The sequence below is a fragment of the Fulmarus glacialis genome, unplaced genomic scaffold (assembly GCF_000690835.1).
Source record: "Fulmarus glacialis isolate BGI_N327 unplaced genomic scaffold, ASM69083v1 scaffold6794, whole genome shotgun sequence".
In the NCBI taxonomy this organism is placed as follows: domain Eukaryota; kingdom Metazoa; phylum Chordata; class Aves; order Procellariiformes; family Procellariidae; genus Fulmarus; species Fulmarus glacialis.
The window spans coordinates 18,953-40,038 of record NW_009207316.1 but is presented as its reverse complement, the minus strand read 5'-3'; the positions used below and the strand labels follow the sequence as shown (position 1 = coordinate 40,038).

At 39.8% G+C, this 21,086-nt stretch overlaps 1 protein-coding gene across 1 annotated transcript in view; it reads right to left on the bottom strand.

Moving 5' to 3' along the window:
- The window catches only part of CNOT1 (CCR4-NOT transcription complex, subunit 1), a 54,259-nt gene that overhangs the window by 20,326 nt on the left and 12,847 nt on the right, over positions 1-21,086 (bottom strand). Inside the window, 16 exon segments of the mRNA XM_009576037.1 lie at positions 1-59; positions 472-588; positions 1,673-1,852; positions 2,740-2,880; positions 4,243-4,473; positions 5,732-5,810; positions 7,154-7,440; positions 8,294-8,418; positions 9,570-9,716; positions 10,113-10,314; positions 11,665-11,815; positions 16,409-16,560; positions 16,791-16,913; positions 18,007-18,126; positions 19,705-19,945; positions 20,881-21,008. The exon segment at positions 1-59 is cut by the window's left edge and continues 76 nt beyond it. Of these exon segments, the coding sequence (XP_009574332.1) occupies positions 1-59; positions 472-588; positions 1,673-1,852; positions 2,740-2,880; positions 4,243-4,473; positions 5,732-5,810; positions 7,154-7,440; positions 8,294-8,418; positions 9,570-9,716; positions 10,113-10,314; positions 11,665-11,815; positions 16,409-16,560; positions 16,791-16,913; positions 18,007-18,126; positions 19,705-19,945; positions 20,881-21,008 (2,483 nt within the window).

Below are 21,086 nucleotides of genomic sequence, written 5' to 3'. Positions count from 1 at the left end.
AGCAATTCCTGCTGTCCCTTAACGTATGCTTCCAGTAGTAGCGATTTCACATCCAAATCCTGAAAAATACCATCCACAACTGAAAAGGGGAAGAGGGTGGAGGAAACAGCAAGCACACTGCAAAAATTCCACCTACACGCTATTTCCTTATAGGACATATTGGCAAAGTTGAGTCAAGACTGTCCTTGAATTTTACAGACTGCTAAGCAGCAGTTACTTTTTGAACAAAGATTTACAGATATACATTTTTACGTGGGATTAATGCATTTATTTTGGCAAGAACTTAACTACAAACTTTTCTGGTAAAAAAAATATTCAGAAGACTTAAATGACCAACTCTGGAATCATACTTCGTACTTGGCACACAAAAGAGAGGCACCAGGACGGTGATAAAATTTCCCAAATAGCCTACACTACTGCATAACAGCATACCAATTCACACCAAACAAATCTGTAAAGACAGAAGCTCACCGTGTGCAAGATGGGCTTATTTTTAGCCAGCGTAATCATTCCCAGCCAGTGACCAAGGTTCTTTAACAAGGAACGGTCTGAGAAGTTGGCTGCAGCTTTATCTGATGTCAGTAGCACCTAATGAAAAAAAAGCAACTAGAGCAACAACTGGAAGATAATCACAGACTCAAAACCAAGTCCAACAGCTGATCTGACACTTAAGACGTAAAATTTCAGAACATAAAATTCTAAGCTTCAGTCACATTACAGAGATACTCAAGAGCAGCCTTCACTTCAAGGCAGCACCCCGTAAATATGCCCTGTAAATATTTCAAAATCCCTTTCTTTCAAGAGGATCAAAAAGAGGATTACACTTTTCCAGACCTTACCAGTTACTCTTGTCAAGACTGTTATCACTACTCACTTAGTAAAGCACAATTTGTGAAGGCAATGCTTCCACTTAATGCTTCATCACAGATCCAAAGGCTACAATTTGCACTTCTCGGGAAACCATTTAATTCTTATTTCAAGACTTAAATCATGTCATAGCATTCTGCTGTTAGTTCTGTTCCTTAGCTTCAGAGGAGCATCAGCTGAACAGAGCAAGGTCAGCTGTGCTCTAAAGAGCCAGGAGATTCTTTTGCACTACAGCGTAACCCACGGTGGTCAGGAAATTCCACCAACAGGTTTAAAAATAGTGCTTGCTTGATAAACTTGTTTCATCCGCTCATCTCTTCTGCGCTACCGCATCTCCTTCCTCCTCCCCTTCACATTATCTTAGCCCTCTAGTGAATTTTGGCTGTTACACCCCACTTTTTAAACCCTCCCCTTCCCTTTATTCTTCTTTGACCAAAACGGCAGAGAGCATGGTTTTCTTATCCTTATACTTTCCCCACTCAAAAGATCTAGACCATAAGCAATTTTCCCTGAGGTTATAATTTGCAAGCCTTACACAAATTTAGAGTCCACCTACATAAATTAATTCAAATGCAGATTTGCCCTCATTATTCAATTCAAATTAAGTCTTTGGTACATTCCTGACTGAAAACAGAAGAATCCTAGCATTCACAGAGGTAACCTGCTAGTTCAATTGCAAGCTAGCAAGTACATTTTTGAATGATATTCCGTACTTGAAGATCAGCAACATAGTAAGCAAACAGCTGAGAACAGCACATATAAGTATTTAAATCTACCTACATATTAGAAAACTTGCACTACTCACCTTGATATTTCTGTAAGTTTCATTCAGAACCATTTTATTAAACTCAGGATTCTTAAGTGTGTCAAGGAAGTTTGAATATAAGCTGTGAAAATTCGGCTCAATACTGACTCTCTTCATCACAAGATACTGTGATACCCAAGGCATGAACTCTTCTTTCACTGTTTCCTTCAATTCTTCAACCTGTCCCCATACCAGAGGAAAAAGCACACCACGGAAGATATGAGAAGATGACCGCAAACTTCTGGGGTCAGCTCTGACCAACACAGCCATATTCAGTCAATGGCTTTTAACACTAAGGTTTTGTTTTTTTTTTTTTTTAAAAAAATAGCTTTGAAGTCACTCTCTCATTATCCAAAGATCTGGTCAACCAGTAAGGACTTAATCATAAAGTGAGCGAGGCACAATAGTTTACCTGTCCCCCACTTAGCTTTTTATCAGATAACTACAAAATAAATGTTGGCATGTTACATTAAAGCCGTCTGTCTGCAAGACAGATAGCACAGGTGGCAGCAGTACTGCAGATTTCTACTAGTTCAGAAAAAACTCCCTGAATTTCAGCTTGAAATACAAGAGTCCATCATCTTAACCTTGCAATATCAAATGGTACCCAGCCCATTTATGATGTGAATGTTTGTTCAAACTTATATTAATGTTTTTTCAGAAACTTGCATTACTCTTTTTCAGTCCTTTCAAATGACAAAAACATCAGAAAGGACTACCCAGCAGTTATTCCAGGCATCTACTAGAAGTGCTTTCCTGAACACAAAGCATTACAGACCTATAATACTTTAGTACAAAGGATTCGGCTACAGGGAAATAAGGAAACTTGTAGAAGAAAGCAAGATTAAGAATAGCTTGCTTTCACCTGTCTTCCCTTTCCCTGAAAAACTGTATCTTCAAAGAGGTTCAAGTAGAACATGTGAAAACTACTATTTCTTCAAAGTGTGCTCCCCCCTAATTTTTTGCAAGTTGGAATTTCTGCAAAAACATCATCAGCCACCACTTTAGAATGGATTTCCAGAAATATATTAAAAAAATTAATTTTACTAGTGTTTTTCCATACTTGCCTTCTGTGTCATATTTGACTGAGACAGATTATTGAAGATGAAAGCAATTTTTTCCTGGACATTCTCTGGAGGTTCCACAATTCTCTCCGTTTGATCTGTTGCTACTAACAACGTATCAATGTTGGTAGTATTAATGGAAGGCTGGAAGGAGAACAAGTAGTTAACAATAGACAATACCTAGAGGCGACATCAAAGGAAACTTTTGCTCTGTTCTGTCAAGCGAAAAAAGAATTGAGCTTTGTCAGGTGACATCTACTGTCTCAGATTCATTTTCAACAGCACCCTAACGAAGCCAAGTGATTTTTTTTTTTTTACTCTACAAATGATTATCAATACTCAGCAGAAGAATGACACTGTACAAAGAAACTTCTAGCATTTACATTCATATATAATAGCTGCCACTGCAATGGCACCCATTAGGCTAACAGCCTGCATACACTATTAGCCTGGAGAAAATCAGCATACAATAGAGAGCAGTACTTAATACAGTAGTGAGTCTCCAGGAGCCCTTCAGTGCTGAATTGGGAAGGAGAAATCCCAGAACTTCACTTCTGAGAAAGCATGCCAACTGTAAGTCAATAGGTTGTGACCCATGACCCTAGAGCTGCAGGTCTAAACCCAAGGGCTTTAGCACCTGGTACATAGCAATTAAGGGGAAAGGAGATACAGTTTTAAATATCAATCATCACTTGAGTTTAAAATTGGGCAATATAAACACCTCAAAATAACAATTATCTACATGATATAATCAGGTGTGAAGGACATTGATAGCTACACTATGAACTGTCCCCCAAAAGTTGTTCACAGCTTTCAGCTACCTTCGGCTTTCGCCTCCCTTAATTTGCGGAGCTTCTTTCAAGAGAACTATACAAAGACAGTACCAGGAAGCAAGACAGGCTTGACTTTACAGTGCATCAGTTATCATAGAGCAACAGCTCTACGCATCCTCAGCGTACACATGGGACCAAGTGTGCCCCAACACTTTCTGTGGAATAGCCAATACTATCAATAAATGTAAACCCTGCAGTAACTCTGACTAGCAGTTCAGAGTTGGGTTTACATAAGTGACTGAAGATTTGAAAAACCTAATGCAGTTAAAACTGCTAGGACAAACGTGATTCAGTGTGCAGTAAGTGTTCTCAAGTCCCAAGCAGAATAGCAGCTGCCAACAATTTCAAGAGTCCTACTGCAAGTCATTAACAGAAACGATGATTTTTTTATTTGTCTTGATAATTAAAGCCTCAATGAACACATTTCTACTTGGCACCATAGTAATTCTACAGTTTCATGATCAAAAATGCCTTCTCTACAAAAATGTTGGTCATATTTGAAAAGGTTATATGCTTTAGATATAAAACATGGATCACAGTTTGAAAGCTTGTAGTAAAGAAATTAAACTGGATTTTGTCTCCATGTACTCAACACAGATCAGCAACTTAACTCCTTTGCTTCTCCAGTAAGGTCCCTGGAGAATCTGTGACTCTGGAGTCACAGAATACTTACCGGCACGTCTTTCTTGAAGCTGACTCCAGTTGGTCGGGTGATTGTAATGGTTTTTGCAACAGTGGTGGTGGTTGAGGTGGTTACTATAGTGCTGACTTGGCCAGCAAGAGGAGCTTTTGCTGGAACTTGGGCCTGGGCCTGAGCCTGGGCAAGTGCAATACTTCCAGGGGTGGTGATTGAACCCTGCATCTTCACAGGAGGATCTCTGGATTGCTGTCCATATTCTATGTACTAAAACAGGGCAAAAAAGCACATACAAAAGTTCACACACCACAACAGAACTATGGGCTGAGTTTTAGCATGAGCAGTATAAAGGTTTGCCAACAATCTTTAAAATACCTGACACTAATGCCACTAAGAGAACCTGCAAGCTACAGCTGAATACCCTTACGAAGCACATTTTGTCACTATTTCCTTACTTTCTTATTGGAGAGGAGCCTTAAGCTCCACTTCTGACCTCAACAAGTTGATGCCAAGTGTTAAGAGACTCGACATGCTTAAAATTTTACAGAGCATTACCCAGAAACCCTGCAGGCCTGGGACAGCAGAGCAAAAGAGGGGAAAAGAGCTTAAGAGAAATGTCTGAGTATCAAGAAACTGGCTACAAAGCACGTAAGAAGTCTTCCCCAGGGACAGCTACATAGAAATGTTCACAATTAATAAGCAAAAACACAGTTCTGAAATGTCCAACTTTAAGATTTTACATCCTCTAAAGTAGCTCCACAGTAGAAAACGAGTTTCTTCCCCGCTGTAATACCCAGAAATTAGTAACATCAGACACACTGTCATTTAAGGGATTCAGTCTGAAACCTGTTGGTGAAACAGATTGCTATGGGACTTGGCAGCTTTGGGTAGATGGCCTCTCTGCCTTAATGTTAGAGCTGTTCTTCCTTATTTAGATTATGCTCTCAAGCTCTACCACTGGGATTAGCTTTTCTGTATTTCTACCTATGAAAGCACCTTTGAGGCAGACACCATACGATCACTGTTTTTACTCCTTGGACTACAGGGTATTTCCATTTCTCTGATCAGACCTTCAGGAATGAAATTTTTCTCACCTTCATCTGGATTAATTTAACAGGTCTGAGTATGAAACTGTATAAACCCAGTTGAATGCCCTCTATTTTAGAACAAAAATCCAAATCCCTAAGGGACTGGAATATGAATCCACTGAAGCACTTTAAAACCTTTGTGCGTGGCCATGTGCACTGGTTGATCATGCAGTTATATTCAGGCTGCTATTTCAACATAAGCAACCCAAACAGATTTATGGAAACAGAAGAGGTACCAGATAACCACCTTCACCTGCTCACCCCATCCCACAACAAAACCTTTACGAAAAGGCATTTGATTCTGTGGATGTACGCTGTCCAAAATTGTGGCAGGTGAGACTATTTTCCCAAAGGAAAACAGGAATTTGCTCAAAAGAATTTAAAATCAGAAAATTTAAAATCATAGAAAGCTAGTGCACCAATACAAACACACTCACCTCCTGTAAATGATGCGGGAACTGTATAAAGTGACTAATAGAAGCCAAGTGCTGACAATACTGAGGATAGTCCTTCAATCTGTCAGACAAAATACGCATTAGTCAGAAGCATAAACCCAGATCAGAAACAGTATTAGAGAAACACAAATATAACACCGGTATGTCATTCCCACACTGCATCACAGAATTACTTCTGGACTGCTTACAGCAGCTGTGCTATAAACAAAGCATTTTCTATAAAGTACTTTGTTGCAAAACCCATTTGAAACGAATTCATTTAACAGCAAAACACGAGGTTTATTCACAGCAACTCATCTTATCCTACATCTCGATACTTCTGACTGAGCAAACAATTGCATTTATATTCAGTGTTTGCAATAAGATTATTGGATAAGTAATTTGTAATCTGGCTCGGTGTATTTTAAACAGCACAGACTGCCCCTAACAGCGAAGACAGAAGCTTCACCTACGCACACCAGTTATTATAGTTCTACTTATGAATGCTAGATGCTGTTACTCCTCACTGAGAGTAAAATCTTTAGGTCCCGCTTAAGGTGGTTCTTAAGAGAAGGAGAAAGGTGGTGGCTAAGTCTCAAGTATGTCAGCCTTAAGTGTCTTTATTCATTCTGTTCAGCTAACTCCACAACACCATATCCAACTATGAATGCTGCAAGCAACAGCTTTTATTACATATGAAATGCTGCAGGGCAGATGAACTATAAAAGGAGAATAAGGACAGAAGATAACGTGCCTCTTGCTTATGAGTCCACACTTCAAGTCCAAACATTTCTAGTCACTAAATAACTCCAGGAAGCTTTCTAATACTTTTCAAGTTCTAACATCTTCTTCCAAAATGGAGATTTTTCCCATGGGTGTACAATCCTGCCTACTACTGCAGCCTGCCTTGAGAGTTTCCTCTACCTGCAATCCATTAAAAGCTTTGAGAAAGCTTTTTTTTTTTAGATACTTTTTGCCATACTTGAGATTTGTGTAAAACCGAAGTCCTAGAGCTTAGTCCCTAGCCAGTCTTTCAATAATGAATACTGCAAATAGCACTCCATTAGAATGCACCTGTAAAGAGTAATTACATTCACCCTATTTCTAACAAGCTGACAACTTCATCTAAGTCAACACTTCACTAAATTATTCTTATAAACAAAGTCCGCTAAGGAGTTTCAGCATCTCAGTTTGTCCCACATTTATACAGGCACTGCATTGAACATTTTGATTTTAAAAAGTCACTCTTTAACTAGCACATTAGCACATTTTGTTTCAGCTCAGCATATCTCTAAAGTAATTCTGAAGTTGAGATGTGTAATTTCTAACACATATAAGCAATCTGGTACTGCATAATTAGAGCAGGTTCAAGGTTAACAAGACATTACATGTACTGTTACAAGTGTTACAAAAAACCACACTCACCTATTTTTAAATCTATCTAGTGCAGCAATACCAAAATAGTACATTTTGGATGCAAAAGGCTTTCGTAAGGCTTCAAGAACATAGCGCAGGGCCAGGCCCAATGCCATATAAGTAACCAGTCCTTTCTCTATTATCCCACCAAAGAGGCAGGCTGTTATGTGCAGCTCTTTATCTGGGTACTGGGGAAAGAAACGGTATTCCTCAAACAAATTCCTCAGCATACAGTTAAACACTTCTCGTTCCCGTTTAATGTTGGAGTCCTTAAACCTCTGCAGCATTTCCAAGACCTGCAAAGAAATTGGAAATTGTTACCAACAAATCTGCTTTATTTCAGCCCTTCTGCATCTTCAGGTTTCAAGAGCGCTTGCACCTACTAAAGTAAATTGCACTACCACAAGCTAGACTGTAAAATAACTGCTTCAAGAAAATGTCGTTTTAGCCAGTAGACACTACATCACTACGAGCTTCCTCTTCAGACTTTAGTTTTCTCCCCTTTCCTTTAAGTAACTGTCTTTACATAAAACTTTTTTGTGACCGCCTACTCCATTGCTTCAAAATTAGAAAAATGAAAATTAATGTTCAGTGTCTTCATAATTTATAACCACACAAAGATATTAAAGTAAATGTGAAGTACTTCAAAGAGCAAGTACATCACACTGATAATTATTCTCAGAGACTAACCAAAGTAATTATCGAAGTCAGAAGGTAGAACTTAAGACACCTTTATATATTTAGAAGTTGTAGTCATTTTTAGATACTTTAAAAACAAATATATTCAAGATAAGTATAATTTATACAGACTGTTTAAAGACACATTTTAGCACTTAATTTGAACACACAAGCTTCCACTCCACACTGAGCTCTTCCCGCTTAGCATCATTTTAGGAGTGTTAATTAGACATCTAAAGTCTTCAGTCCACAGAAGTCAAACCTGAATGTAATGATCAGCGGCAAGTTTACTCTGAAAGCATGCTGCCTTAGAAATACACAATTTCAACCAAGCAAAAAAGCAATGCTGCAAGCACCTACCACTAGCCCTTTATTATCTTCCACTAAAACAAATACATGAAGAAATAATTACTAACAACTTTATAGCAAGTCTCTGGACAGATGATGCAACTGCTACAGAAGGGAACTCACCTCATCTACAGACATGGTCGGATGTGGTGGATGGTTGTAAATACGCTGGAAGTAGCTGTTTGCCTCATCATCTATTTCTTTGCTAAAGTGCTGATTAGCCTCTGGCCACACCTGAGATAAGTCAGCTGTTAAAAAAGGGAAGAGGTATCACACTCAGAACAACTTCAGGCAGTCAGGATTTCATCTAGTCCTTTTCAGCTGTTCCACCAACCCATACAAAACCTGCTAGCTCTCCTGAAAAGCAGGATATTTAACCTTTCTAGTAGACAGGAATTGTTATTTAAAAATCTGTTTTCAATACGTTATATTTATGCAAAAGAACTGAATCCTAAGACAGAATTAACCTCATATTGTCCTATTCCTAGAACCCATTGCATCCCAAGCTAACCTCAACTGACACCTAAACTGAATGAATGCAAAACGGACTAGAATAAAGCATGCTACACAACACTAACATGCAGACAAACTTTCACACAAACTTTCAGGCCAGCCAGTGAGCTTCAACCAAGTTTATCCTGAATGCTCAAGCCCCAAAATATAAACCATTGGTCACTACAGCCACCTCTACCGTGTATCTGTAGAGATCAGTAACTTTGCTTTTATGGAGGAGCTATCACAGGAGACTGAGATACGTAATAATAACAGCAATGCTGAAGGTTTAGCATGTGGCTATGCTTCCTGAAGGCAATGTTTGATTGCTTAAACATTTCATTGTTTGAAGTTATTGAGCATACTTCAGAGTCATAAATGAGTTGAGGATAATGGCTCAGTGTTAGGGACAAAATTATTCCTTCCAAAAATCACATTCCCACCAACTTATGTTAGTCTTATTTCTTTCCAATGTTGCAGTCTAATTCACTGCTTCACCTGTCAAGTTCTCTGCTGCAACAGGACCTTACCCAGGTAGCTTTGTTTAACCTTGTTACAAACAAAACAAAAAACACCCTCTTACCAGATGCATACAATTTTCTGTGAAGAGCAGGACAACACTGTTGTTCAAAACACACCATGACAAAAAAAGGACACAGGAACACACTGTTCATGCAAATCTGCAATGTTACATTTTTACACTAACAGCTTTTTTTTAATCCCCCCGGGCCACTTGGCAAGCTTTTAGTATAGAAGTTCAGAAGCACTTTTTTCAGACTAATGGCAAAATACAAGAGCCACATTTCTAACATTTACCACCTACAGATCCAAGCCTCCCCTGAAGGAAATGCAGATTAACTGCAGACCACAGTCACACTTCACAGCCACAGACAACACTACCACTTACAAGGTTTCATCTTACTCTGCTGGAATGTAGGCTGGTTCAGTCCAGATGTGCTCAGCTTCCTTTGCACGAATGGGTCGTTGTTCACCGCAGGAAGGCCCAGGGCTCCCGTTCCTATGCCAGTCAGGCTACCCGTAGTAAGACCACCTACTGGAAAGCAAACAACTGGTCATCTCAGTTGCACCCTTCACAGTACACACTTATCACTCCCAGGACCTGCCATTTCCAAGAACTCAGAGCTATACAGCCTCGTAACTATCCAATATCAAGCAGTTTCATCTCAACCAATTCCTCACCTCTGTCCCAACCTAAAATAATGTTGCTAAAAATCTGTCAAAACACTCACCCTCGTGACCCTCAAACTTTTTACCTATTGCAGCTGCAACATTCTGAAGTGCTGTTTCAGCAGTGACCTAGGAGCGAGGACTGTGTAATTCCCTCCCACACAACACACAGCTGTTTGTCCAGTATTTCCAACCATGGCAATAACAGCGCCTTAGCTCTGATATGTCAAAAATACAAACCACTCCACCCAGACAGCAGTACCTGGAAGCTGTGAAGAGAGTCCTCCAATGCCACTGAAACCTGTTGTTTGGTTTTGGGTGGAAAGAGGGGGGAACGCTTTTGCTGGTGACTGAGGAGTACTGAATGCAGAGCCCAGGTTTGGAGGGAAGCCTTGCATGCTCTGGGTATGAGGAGCAGCTGAGCCACCTAAACTAAGAGATGCCATTCCTGCAAGCGAGTCGATCTGAACGAAGAAAGGAAGATTATACAGACATCCATAAACCGCAATCAGATTGACTTTTGGCAGGTTTTGTATAAAGGCAGCTACATATAAAAACACTACTAAAAAGAGTTTTTCTGCATGGTTACTTTAAATTCTGAAGTCATCCAGATCACCCCAAAAGATCAGTTTGTCTACAAAACGTGATTTCACTTTTTCTTCCATAATCCCATAAAATCCTATTCTACCAGAGGTTTTACAGAAAGGTGATTGTTCCATAGTCTCTAGTTAAGTGCTACACAACAGTAAACGCTTATAAGAAGCGGTGCACAGATTTTTATTCTAGAGCTCAGCCGTTTGCGACCTCAGACCTCAGCCCAAGACTTAAAAAGGCTACTTCATATCAAGCTTAGAGTATTTTTGACTGTCTGAAGGATGCCATTAAGCCCACTTTTCACAGCTAAATACCTGAATGCAGTCTTCACAAAAAGCATTAAGACCTGGGTGATGAGTAGGAGGGAAGGCACAATACCAGCTGACAAAGCAATAAATTAAGAGCTCCTGACTAGGAACAGCAGAAAATTGTTATCTACCCAAAAGATAGCATGGCTACAGACAGCTAACATCTGCTGCTCTATTTGCTCACATCACTTATCTGCAGCAGGTTGCCAAGATATTTGGTACATTTGATGAGCAACTTCAATACAGTCACAATTTACAAGGAAACTGCTCTCTGTATTTAGTTTACGTCACCTACTCATGCTTCAGCCATTCTTAAATGCTGAATTGCCACTATTTCATGGGAAAAAGTTTTTACCATTTTAAAATCTGCCATTGAATGTAATTGCTAGAAGCAAAACCTGTCTGTAATGTGTTGCTCCCAGAGGAGGAAGGGATGATGAGTGGCAGGGAGTAACTTAAATGTACCTTGTTTTTAAAAGAGCAGTTCAGTTGAGAGCTGAAGAGCCCCAGTTATAACAAGTCCTTATGCTCTAGCACTGTTGCTTGGCCCGTGAAGCTACAAACAAGACACATCAGATTCAAAGGCAGTGCTTAATTCTCAAAAGTCTTAGTAAATTTTAGCACTTTAAAAGAAACCTTCAGTTATATAAACCAAACCCTATCCCTCTTCAGTGCTCCCATTCTGCCATACCTCAGTTACTTCTTACAGACATTTGTGAAGTGAAAGACAGTTCTGAACTACAACCCTCAGGCATTACTCTGTAGTTATAAGTTATCTAGACATGCAAACATAAAAACTAAGGGAGCCAGATGATGTTCTACTTAGTCATGCTGAAAGACCTCAAATAGTGCAGCAGAACTAATGCTAAATCAACACCACCACCTAAAAATGCTGCACGTTATTTTCTCTACCTGTACAGGAGAGATGGCATCCAAGCTGCTAGCACTGGGCGGGCGTCCTTTTGGCATGACTCCAGGCGGTGGCTGTCTAGCCTTGTTCATGACATTACTGCAGTTAGCTACCATGGTGAGGATTGTCTCTGACAGCTCCTGAGAAACACTCCTAGAAGAGAGAAGTAGGATAGTGAGCCATTCATGAAACTAAGGCCCCTACTTACTTGGTTTTCCTACAGAAATTGGGGCCATATTTCACAAATAGAAGTTGCAAAACAACCCCAGCACAGGCTACATTTTGTTATCTGCAAGACTTGCATTAGAGCACGTCCCAAGAGAAATGGCTATATTTAAGTAGAAAATTTTAAACTGTAGTTCTAAAAATTCACCTCCAATACAATATTCCTTTGGTTTCAGTAATTCAAATACTGCTTTACAGTTACCCCAGCAAGTAATGACTTAGAGAAAGCTGGGATATGTACCTACATGGCTCCAACATGTCCTTGGAAGAGCAGACTACCTACAACAGTCTTTGTCTGCTGTTGTCCACATTATGGGCTATATACAGCTCAGCCTCATGAATCAAAACACACAATAACTAATGCTATGATCCCTTGTTCAAATCTGCTCCTCAAGGCTCCTTCCTGTCGCTAGACTTCACCATTCGTGATTATTCCCATTCTGAATCTCATTACACACAAGGTCTCTCCAAAAGAGGAGATACAATGTGACTACAGCTTGGGCTACACACTCAAAGACAAAAAAGGATGAAAACCTGCTTCACTGGAATTCATCTGTCTATAAACTGAAAGACATGCTTCACGCAATAACATTAAACCAAAACAGAGACAGGAAACCTAACTATTCAAGGAAATTATAATCGAAAGCCAACAGAAAACTCAAACGTAGGCATGAAGTCATTGCACAATGGAGAGCAGTCAGTACCTCTTCCCAAAGTATTCCACGTCTGACTGCCAGGTTCCCAAACCGGAAGGAAAGCCAGCTCTGCTGCTGGCATACCTAACCACAAACATACTAACATGACACTAACATTTTCCTTTTGGAAAAATACAGCCAATTATTTACGGCTTTCCTGAACTTTAGTTCTACCTTTTTGGTGAGGACAGCTAAAGCAGGAGATTCCTTCCTGTAATGGTGCAACTACACCAACACAGCTTCGTTGCTTTGTTAACCTTGTCTAGTGATTCCTCATTTTAACTCAATTTTCACAAGCTTTTACTGCACAGCTGTTGGGATGAGGGAAAAAAGAAAGAAAGAGGAACCATCCTGACGATTAAGGCAGGAAAACAAGTACAGATCAGCCTTCAGCTTTGGCAAGTATCCCATTACAGGCTACACAGAGTTAAGGGTTTCCAGTTGTTTTCCAAAGCCAGTGATCCACTATGTAGTGTGGGTAAAAGCTCACCCAAGACAGGCAGTGGAAGCTGGGGAGATACCATGGGTGAGCAGGTTTCCATACAGGGCAAAAAACATTTTATCAACTGTTTCACAAGCTAGTTCCTTTACAGGCTTTAACATCCTCTCACCAGGGCCTAATGTCAAAGACTTTAAAAGCAAGGGGCTTGGAGGGTGTGTATCAAAAAGCGAGCAGAAACCTACCTTCAAAGAAAACCCCAAAGGGATTTCTGTTTTGAGGAAGTGCAAACAGACCTGAAGACAGAGCTCTGAGCATGGCACAGAAGGCTCAGTATCTACAATATGGATTTGCCTACATCCCAATGCCACAGTCTCAGAAATCTCAACATTTAAACATTACTTATGACGAATTAACAGGCAGCACAGTTTTCTTCTGATGCAGGAGGCTGATCATACAGCACTGCAGCTAACCAGGGAATGGGACTGGGGACTGAAGAGCTGAGTTCACAGATCATTACCACCCTCAACCTTTTGCCCTCCTTTTTTTTTTGTAGCAGTTAAATTTGCAGGCTTTATGCTTAAATACTATAGCACACTTAGTAAAACAAATTCCAATCTGCTGTAGACAGATAATATGGCAGCCCACAATGAAGACTAAGACAGGCTTACAATCCTAGAGTTTGATACTTACAGTGACCAGATAGGCCATTCGTGCTGTGGAGTGAACAACTAACATTATGTCCTGCCATCTAGAGAGATTGAAGGTTAACTCTTTTATCATGTCAAAAGACACACTGCTGTATCAAGATGCAAACATTACGATATTTTCAGATAGTACAAAACTGCAGGTTTTCACAAAAAACCCTGCATTTGAGGCAAATGATATGAAAAAGTAAGTAGGCGGGCATGATTTCATAACTAGATCTTAAGGAAAATGTTTATATTTTCAAGTTCTATGTAAAAAATATATTCAGGCATCTAACAATCAGTGTCATTCCCGGAAGAAAACTAGGGGAAAACTGCAGGCAGGAGAACTTTGAAACACGAGTAAGGAGGAGAGCCAGGGACCCCAGTCAGCCAGCTCTAGAGGAACAAAACTGCCAGCTTAAGGGAAGCTCCAGCTTGCTGAAGTAACAAGTTCACATCTCTTGCCTTTTTTTTTTTTTTTTAAACCCGTTTTTACAAAGCAAGGAAAGGCCTTTTCACTCCCCTAGGCACAGGCAGCCAGAAGCCTCTTCCCTTCTTGAGGCAGGGACTGAGAAGGAATGACCATTCCCCACACTGACACACTTGGACTGTGCTGGCCATGACTGCACAGAAGAGGCACTGCTTCCCTTCTCAACTTGCTGCAGCTCCTTGAAGGGAGGACTTCTCATAAGCAGTTTGCTACCAAATCACATGCTCGGTCAGCCTGTGGGGCCTGCAACCACCTTGACTTCATTTTAAAAACACTCAGTAATAAAAGGAACACTTATTTCTTTTTGAAGCCTCATTGCTACATGATGCCACAACGGCAGTGCTCACCAGTGATAAACAAGTTGCACCAAAAATAAAGAGTCTCAGAACATGCAGGATCCTGGTGGCTAAGAAAAGCATCTCCCTGGACACAAAACAGGACAAGAAATAACTACAGCCTAATTAAAGAGCGGGCTCCTCAATCAACAAATTTAGGAGATGGCAGGCTTCAGCTAGTGAAGTGGAACTACCCTCCCGGATGTATTTAATATTTACTGCGATTTTAATCTTCTAGTCTTTACAACGCCTGCTTCCATTCGTGACTGAAACCTAAGCTAATCAAAGCAATTGCTTCATGAAAGAAATCCAAGCATTTTCTTTTTAAAGCTCAAAGAGAATAACTAATGGAAAAAGACTGCAAGTAGGTCACATTCTTGCATAAAAGGGAATACAAGTAGCTATAAAAAGAAACCAAAAGCTGAGAGAATTGTGCCAGTAGAGAACTAGTGGCTTTTGGAATTAATTGAATAAATAAAACTTGTAACACATTAAGATTCAGGACACAGTGACATTAGATTCAAGTCAAGTCTACAGTTAACTATTAAACCTCTAAAATCTGGACACAGTAGCATGCAAAATAATGGATGTAAGTTAATTTGTGAACTATAGTCTCAGAAGATGCACTTTGAGTTGAAAAATAACAGCCATCTTCTCAGTCCAAGAGGTGTGCTAGACCATTGTATTTCAGAAACAATATTTCAACAGCATTTCGAAGTTTAATTACACAGGTCCCAGTACAAATCAGGAGAATCCTTTCTCCTAAAATCTTACAGGTACCTCAAATTCCCTTCCAGTTCAAACACCCATCGTGACAATTCTATGTTGATACTCATTTTCTAGAGTCTACATGACAGCCATGAATAATCCTGGATACCTTTAAAGATGTTTCTTACAGCTTTCAAGACAACACTGGCTAAACCAAGGGACACAATATAAGCCTTAGATGAGGTAACATGCACTTGGGCATGCCAGCCTCTTTTGGTATCAAAATTTAACACCAAAACTAGCACCATCTCCAGCTTTCAGTCTCCCTGGCTCATATGTTGCACTATGCTACGCCTAGTTATCTTTGAAATATTGCTCCAGTTAAATACCATCTTGATCTGACAGCATTAAGAAGTGACAGCACAAATATTTTACAACATTCAGTCATTTTTACTAAATGTGAACAGAGTATTCAAAAACAGGTTCATCCAATTTCAGTTTCCATTAGCCTTTCTGTAGCTTACCCCTCCCTCTAGCAGATAAAACAGCTCTCTAGGACCCACACTTTTTTCTTCTGGACTTTAGCTAAACAATCTAATCTGCAAAAGATCTTGGATATTTTCCATCCTTTGACTGCTTTGAGATTGTCTCAAATGAAGACTGAAGTTACACATGTCTAGTTTCAGTCTCAATTACATTACAATCACCACTTACCACTTTTCTCCTACACATAAGGACTGCATTAGCCCTTTCTGCTACGGTAGTAGCCACACATGGAGACATTTGCTTAACGCAATCACAAAATCCTTTATACAGTCACTGTTTTCCCGGATGCTGTCTCATTCTGTAGTTATGGTCTGTATTCCTTTTTGTCCAAATTACAGCCCTGTATCTAGTCATTAGCAACCCAGGATCTGACTAACCAGCCATCCCCCAGTTACCAAGATCACCTCACCTGTTTGATTATAAAGACAAGAACACTCTCTCAAGCTCATGACCTAGCCTACAACTGAAGTTTCAGTGCAAAATTAAACATACTACTGAATCTATCCCTGCAAGCTCATGTACTCTCATTAACCCCATTCTCCATGTGAAATTCCAAACCAGCTGTGACCATGTCCCAGCAAACAGATTACACATTCAGCATAAGCAATATAATCCTTACCCAGCACAAGCTTGCAGACATGCCAACATAGTCGCCAAGGTTTCTGGAGGAAGCTGAGCACTTTTGGGCTGATCTTTTTCTGGAGCAAGGCCACCCAGGATAGATGGACATCTTCTCTTTAAGAAAGTCATACAGGCCTGGATGAAGGGCTCCTGAGGAAAAAATGTTATCTTAATCTCCCAAACTGCATCCAAGCCACTATTTCAAACTTGGCAATTGCACCGTGGAAAGAATTGCACTAAGCTATTATAGTTCAGTGAAAACGTTGAACTATCAGACTATGGACACGTTCCACAACTTTAAAGCTACTTATAAAATTGTTAAAGTGACTTAAGTTAGTCACTGATAGAGTGCAGAAATAAAAAGAAAAATCCTGCTTTACCCCATGCTCCCGAATTTTATCTGTGAGCCATTTGTCAAGTTTGAGGTATTCCCGTCGAGAGGCAAGTGCAGCAAGGTCAATAACAAAGGCAAATGGAGTACCATTTAGCAGCATTGACAAGGCCTAAAGAAAAAAAATCAGAAGACTACTAGTGAAGACACAAGGATACCCTTTCTTTTCTTTCTAATCCCCATACACTTTTTAGTAAAGAAGACTTGCTATCACATGCTGCTATGCTTTCTTTGTCAACAAAAAGATTGGTACTATCAGCTTCACTTACTTATAGCTCGCTCGTGAGACAAATAAGCAAGAGCTCTCATTTGAAATTATGACCCTACCTTCTTTGAAGCGACCTTGTGCTGACAGTTTTAAATTCCTCTACATGAAAATCCACCAGCAAGTGGCCGAGAGCTACCAAGTTGATATTGCAACAAAATTAATCAGAAGAGCCTAGTATCTCCCTGCAAATAGACCTCAAGCCCTTCAGAGCCACTTTGAATATATCTGCTCAAAGTGTTCATCTTTGAACACAGTAACTGCTACAACAAAACTGACTTCAAGCAGCAGTTGGTGCTCTTACACTTTGAGACACCCAATTATTTTGCATCTAACTTTAGGAAGCAATAAAGGCCTCAAAGAAGTCAGTCACAACTTCCAGTCTCTTTTGTGAATGTGTAAACAACTGAAAAGTAGTAGTATTCTTAAGAAATCCCCATTCCATTACGCTTAGCAGTGCCACCTTCACACAACTACCTGAAGGATATTTTCTACATTCCCATTTCAATGGTATTCAAGGTTAAAACAGTCAAAGCTCTTCCTGGATTTACAGTATATTCACATAGCAAGCAGTTCTATTATACTGCTTCCCAAGTTACTTGTCAGCTAAGCCACGATAACCAACTCTACTGCAAACACCAAGTAAAATGTCTTGGGTTCACTACTAGACAGGCTAGAAAGTGGCTGTAGTCATGTATCACAACTCAGCTGAAGAGCACCTGAAGTCACATGAACATAGGCTGGGTGGTTTTTTTGTGGTTTGGTTTTTTTTTTTTTTTTTAGATGAGGTAGAGCAGCAAGAGAATTCAGACATGCTTAAACAAAGTAATCCTTACTAAATTAGTCACATCTAAGTTAAGCTTAGCCTTTGTTAAAAGATGAGCAAAAGTCTGCATAAGACACCAGACAGAAAATAATGGCAGTGTTTTTCAAAACTCACCTTCAAGTCTTGGGCCACATCAAGAATACGTGACAATTTTGCCTGGTCATATTGCTCCCCTCTCATGTACCATTCTGCCATTGCATGCATGATAAGCTGACGAATCGAAGGAGACTGACCCTAAGGAGAATTTAAAGTAGGATTGTACTTCATGCCTTTAGAAGAAGGATCAACTATGTGAACATTGAGGAGGATATTTTACCTCTAAAGCTTAACATGCAAACATATTTACGCTTTAGCTTCAGGACTTCGCTTCTTTTTGTGCAATAATAAACTATCCAGGAGCTACAACTAAAGGATGTAGAGTGATTACGAATGGTAAGTACGTACATCCCCATCTCTTTCCTACCACTCTACAGGTCCAATTCCTCTCAATTGTGGAGAAGTTGCTTTTGGAATATGCAAATCATTTACAAAATGTTATGCCTGACATGATGTCCTGAAGTGAGAACTGCAACGTCACACCTTAACATGGAAAACACAGTTATCTAGGTCTTTGCTTACAAAGGGGCAATTTTAAACGGCAACACAACTAAGATTTTGATGGCAGCAAGGGTTTTGCTTAAAGGTTCCTTCATCTGGGGTAGTGAAACATCGTCAAGTTGTGGAATGGCACCATGTCACATGGCAGCCATCATTTTGTACTTTATTCTGAAGCCTACCCTGTGGAAAAATTGCATATTCTGCCATTTCAAGACCTTAAACAAAAAGCACATCACTTCTACCCCCCATTCTTCAATTTAAAGACTTCTGTCAGGAAAAATACAAAATGTTCGTAGCACTTCAGCTAGCAAATAGCCATAATTTTGCAGTGAATGTGGACCAAGACCTCAGAGATCAAGCTTCTTCTCATTACCTCTAGTTTACTTGAACCGGGCAAGATGTTTCCCAATGCAGATTCCCTTCCACCCCAGAGGCTTCCTCTGCCTTAAGTTTCTTCATATGACTCCTATTTGCTTAACTACCAGAGGACACAATGATGAAGGCCATACCAAAAGGCAAATCCATAAAAGCCTACCTGTTTGCCCATTAAAAGCATGGGATTTCCATAGTTACCCTGTCTCTACATGGAACCGCTCCTTGAAAAAGGTCAGCAGCCAGTCCTAAGTTTTCAGAAAACACCCTAAATTCTTAAAACTTACGGTATAAGTAGTTTCTTTATACCTAGAATAGTCTCCGTCTTTTAGCAAGTACAAGGAAGATTATTTTGGTTTAAACCTCCTCAACCTCTTACTGCTTCCACTAGTGTGTGAGGTTGAGAGTTTGGGAGGTGGGGGTGTTGCTGTTATGTGGTTTTTGGTGTTCTTTTGTTTTGTTTTGTTGTTGGGGTTTTTTTGCTTTTTGTTTTTTGGTTTTTTTTTAATCAAACTTTGGTCAACTTTGGTTAAAACTGAAAGGTTAAAAAAAAGTCAAACTTAACTTTGGTCTCTACTTTTCCAGTACTATTTTCTCAGTTAACATTATTTCTTTGTTCTGAATATATTTCCCCACAGAAAATCAAATCACAACAGTTTGCTTCAAGACGGGGAGGAGACAACTCATATTACTTTGCATAAACCACTGATAATTCACCTCTTGGGTTTTAAATTACTCAGTTCATAAACCAATACAAGCATTGTTGTTCTAACTGTTCAACCCATTTAACAAGCTTTCAGTTACATGAACAAACTACAGGCACACTCCAGTGAAAATCCTTACCTGTCCATGCCATGCATAGTGCAAAATGATGGCAGAGTTGGGATGGTTGCCAAGAAAAATTGGCATGAGTGTGGAGATGAGTTCATGGCGCAAGGTATGCCAGGACGTGTTGATCTGCAATAAGGCCAATACCAACATATCTGGACAATGCTTGATAGGAAAACTGAAGAGCTGCTTAACCTGCTCATACTGTCCCACTTCTGCCAATCGTAACAGAGATTCAATCAAATCCAGGCTCTTCCTAACGAAAGAAAAAAACAAATAGACAAACCCCCCCAAAAGTTACAAAGTAGTTAGCTTACAGGATCCTGGATTCAAGCATTTTGTAGCAACAACTGTAAGACGACATAAAGCAATGCCCACTGCAAGCAACCTGATACTGCAGGTCTTATCACACACAATTAAGCCTACAAGACCATTCTTAACCATGAAAAATAACTTTTTTTTTTTGAGATGGGTCACTTAGATAATTTAGCTTGAAACATACTCCCAGAAATGGAATGCACTTTTTTAAACACCTCCGAGTCCCCATCTGTGAAACTTAGTGAAGATATTCTGCTTGTTTTATCTGCTTTACAGACAAGTAATCATTGCCACCTTCCCCAATTTACCCATATTCCCCACCCTCCAATTCCCTACTGGGCCATACAATGGAAACAGAAGCAAGTATCTTCACTGACATCAGTTACACAGCTGTATCAAAGAAGGGGTGTAAAGGTCAGCTCAGAAAGTCACACTAGTCGGCTTTATGCAATAACTCAGCAATAGCTATATAGATTTATTATTTAAATCCCAGGACTTCTTTCATCCAAGTAGAGCAAGTTTCTCTAATGTCATCCTGGGAAAGACAGATTTAAATTCGTACCTCCTCTATCCTCTCCTCTCAGCTCACGGTATCTGCCAAAACACATCAGCAGAAATTCTCCAGACAACCATAAGACTCCAATAAAAGCAAGAACTGGCAGTACATTTTCAGATATTACAGAAGTACACAGGAAGTTCTGACAATATAAGAACTTTCAGTGATCAAACATGGAACAAATATTAATGGCTGACCTATTGGGATGTACACACAGCTACAAATAAATCTGGTTGCATGAAGATAAAGCCACATTTGACCAGACAAGTGATGTTACTCTAACTCTAGGAATGAAAAGCAGTTGAGAGCAGGTTTACCATGTGGCAATTTCTCGATTGTCATCCTCTGGTGGTGCTTTCAGGATGTCTGTGGCAACAGTATGACAAGGGTAGTCAGCAAAACAGAAGATGTCAGGGTTTATGAGGGAATGTTGAATGAAGGAGAGCTGGAAAAAAAGACATCAAAAATAGTTCAGATATTTAGAGTTTCAGGTTCCTTCCACTTTATCAACTGCCACATTTCT